At 46.5% G+C, this 2,831-nt stretch overlaps 1 protein-coding gene across 2 annotated transcripts in view; it reads right to left on the bottom strand.

Annotated features, from left to right (window-relative positions):
- Nucleotides 1–1,486: 1,486 nt before the first annotated feature.
- The window catches only part of nr1d2b (nuclear receptor subfamily 1, group D, member 2b), a 37,229-nt gene continuing 35,884 nt past the window's right edge, over nucleotides 1,487–2,831 (bottom strand). For both annotated transcript variants that reach the window (XM_032511249.1, XM_032511250.1), the window contains one exon: nucleotides 1,487–2,195. In XM_032511249.1, the coding sequence (XP_032367140.1) occupies nucleotides 1,999–2,195 (197 nt within the window). In that variant the 3' untranslated portion in view covers nucleotides 1,487–1,998. The remainder of the gene's footprint in view (nucleotides 2,196–2,831) is intronic.

Below are 2,831 nucleotides of genomic sequence, written 5' to 3'. Positions count from 1 at the left end.
CATCGCAGAATATCTGAACAGCAGCGTCACCTCGACTCAGCCTATTTCTTTAAATTACAATCACTTCAGTGACATTACAATCATATCTTACGTGGAATAGTAATAGCTATTCAGTTTAACTACGCTCTGCTAAAGTCTGTACAGTGTTGTAGAAACCCAAATGTTAATCCAAGCAAGTGTAGTAGTAGCTTAGTCTCCGAGGCCAAGACGTCATGACCCAATCAGGCGGCTAAACATTGGCGTCAGTGTCGGCGTTGCCAAAGGTCTCCGTTTGCGGCTGTTGAGACAGCAACACTTCCTGCAGGTTCCAAACCAAAACGGGTCAGAAGTGTTCCCAAATTTCTCTGGTTTAGGGGCTCGGAAACGCCAGAGCAGGGGAATGAGAGGGGGAGACGCCAGAGCAGGGGGGATGGGGGGGGACGCAGAGCAGGCGAATGGGGGGGGGGACGCCCAGAGCAGGGGAAATGGAGGGGGGAAAACCAGAGCAGGGGGAATGAGAGGGGGAAATGCCAGAGCAGGGGAATGAGAGGGGAAATGCCAAAGCGGGAGAAGAGAGGGGGAAACACCAGAGCAGGGGAATGGGGGGGGGGGGGGGGGGAACGCCAGAGCAGGGGAAATAGAGAGGGGAAAACGCAGAGCAGGGGAATGAGAGTGGAAATGCCAGAGCAGGGGGAATGGGGGGGGACGCGCAGAGCAGGGGATGAGCGGGGGGAACAAGAGGGGGAAATGCCAGAGCAGGGGAATGAGAGGGGGAAACGCCCAGAGCAGGGGGGAATGAGGGGGGGAAACGCCAGAGCGGGGGAAACGCCAGAGCGGGGGGAATGAGAGGGGGAAACACCACAGCAAAAGAGTTTATAACCCAAACATAGCAATGCAAATGTAGCTTCTGAAATACTTTTTTTTCCTCTTTAGGAAAAGAATATAGAAGTGGGAAAATGTATCCGTTTGGTCAGTGTTTCTCAATTTCCACTGATCCAGAGGCGAACCAACATTTGCTGTGTTCTGGTTTGAGAATGATGAAGACAGTTGGAGGTAGGCTCGACAGGTCGATTCTTTTCCTTCGCAACTATCACGTTGTAAAGATTTTTAGGCGGTGTATTATCAAATGGCTTGTAAAATAGTGCATACAGCCGCAGTAAATGGAGCATGGCCCCCAGACCCCCCCAGGTTTGGGCTAAGCCCCGAATGTTTATGTCTGGCTCCGTCTCTGCACTGATACATGACCAGAAATCAGCGAGAGGTAGAGTGAAACTGACACATTTGATTTGTCACAATGCCCAAATCATTTAGAAATTTGACAAAAACACAGCATAGCAACAACTGCATGAGAAGCCTTCTTTTTCTTCCCTAATTCATTAAAAACAAAATTTTAGGATTTCTCTGGGACTCTTAGCAGCTTCATGTCCACAATCCTCTCATTGTCGTCCATTTTGTATTTATTTTTTAGACATATGTACCTCGTCAGTCATTCAATGTCCGTGGTTACTTTTTTTTTTTTAGCTCTACAACTTTACCTTCATCACATGAGCACAGCATCTATTCAAATTGAAAGTATACACTAAGTTTCTTGACTTCAAACTATACAGCTACAATCCAAAAAAGCTGTCACATATTGCACTATGAATGCAAAGAAAATAACCAGTCTACACTATACAGAAGTGTACAGTTGCAAACATACAGTATGCTACACACACAAACGCAAGAAAACATATGCATCAATCAGTGTGTCTGTATGTATGCATTACCATCACGCGGGCGTTAACGCCCTATATTACAGTACAATAACATGGTATGGTATTGCTCCCGCCTTTAAATGTCAGGTTGGAGACTTAACTTCTATTCATGGACTTAAGGAACAGAAGCTGAAATCTCCTGGGAGAAATGTGGGGGGTGCAGGTGTGGTTGGGTGGTGAGGAGAGGCGGAGCTGGTGGTTCGTGTTGACCTCCAGGCCCGATCCCAGACAGTCAATCAATCGGCGGGATGGGGGGACAACAACTTCAGGAATGGACCTTGAAGGCCAGCAGCTCCTCGGAGTGCATGTTGTTGAGCGAGCGCAGGTCGGGCAGCTTGAGCAGCAGCTTGGTGAAGATGGCCGACTCGTTGGGGTGCTTCTTGGTGATGAGGCTCCGCAAGGCGCGGATCAGTGTCTCCTGCAGCGCCTCCACCGAGTTCACGTTCTCGATCCCGGAGCGATCTGGGGGGGTGGGGGTGGGAATGGACAGAGACATTGTTATTAGGGGTGGATGGAATCCAAAATCCTTAGAATTTTTCTACCAATGACGCACCTTAATATTTTCTGTTTTAGAACTTTGTAAGTGAACAGACAGTTTATTAAAAAGAGAGTGTATAAAGAGTGCACCATTTACGTATTCAGGCAGGCGCCATCTCGGGAAAACCAGTGGAATCTCTCTCTCTCATTAATTAATGCCATTCATTACTCTACCCAATACTAAAATATAGGTGGCGATACGAGCATTAAACCTGGTTTGTGATCCACTAATTAACATACAGAAGAAGAAGTTGCATTTTCACACATCAATCTTTTTCCCCTCAGAGAAGACGGCTAGAGTCCTTAAGAGTTTAATAGTTAGTATTGGTAAGAAAAGATCTCCATGGAGAAATTTCCTGCTGGTGAGAACAGAAAAAAGAGAGTGCAGAAAATCTGAACGAAGGTGGCGAAAAACAAATCTCTTGGTCCATAATAACGCCTATAAAGAGATACTTCGCATTTAGGATTTGGAACTGAGGAATGCGAGGTTTTCCTTCTTCTCTGATATCATCTCTAGAAACAATAATAATTTTTTTTTACTGTTGATAGGTTAACAAACCC

The sequence above is a fragment of the Etheostoma spectabile genome, unplaced genomic scaffold (assembly GCF_008692095.1).
Source record: "Etheostoma spectabile isolate EspeVRDwgs_2016 unplaced genomic scaffold, UIUC_Espe_1.0 scaffold340, whole genome shotgun sequence".
Classification (NCBI taxonomy): Eukaryota; Metazoa; Chordata; class Actinopteri; order Perciformes; family Percidae; genus Etheostoma; species Etheostoma spectabile.
This window is presented reverse-complemented; position numbering and strand designations above follow the sequence as displayed.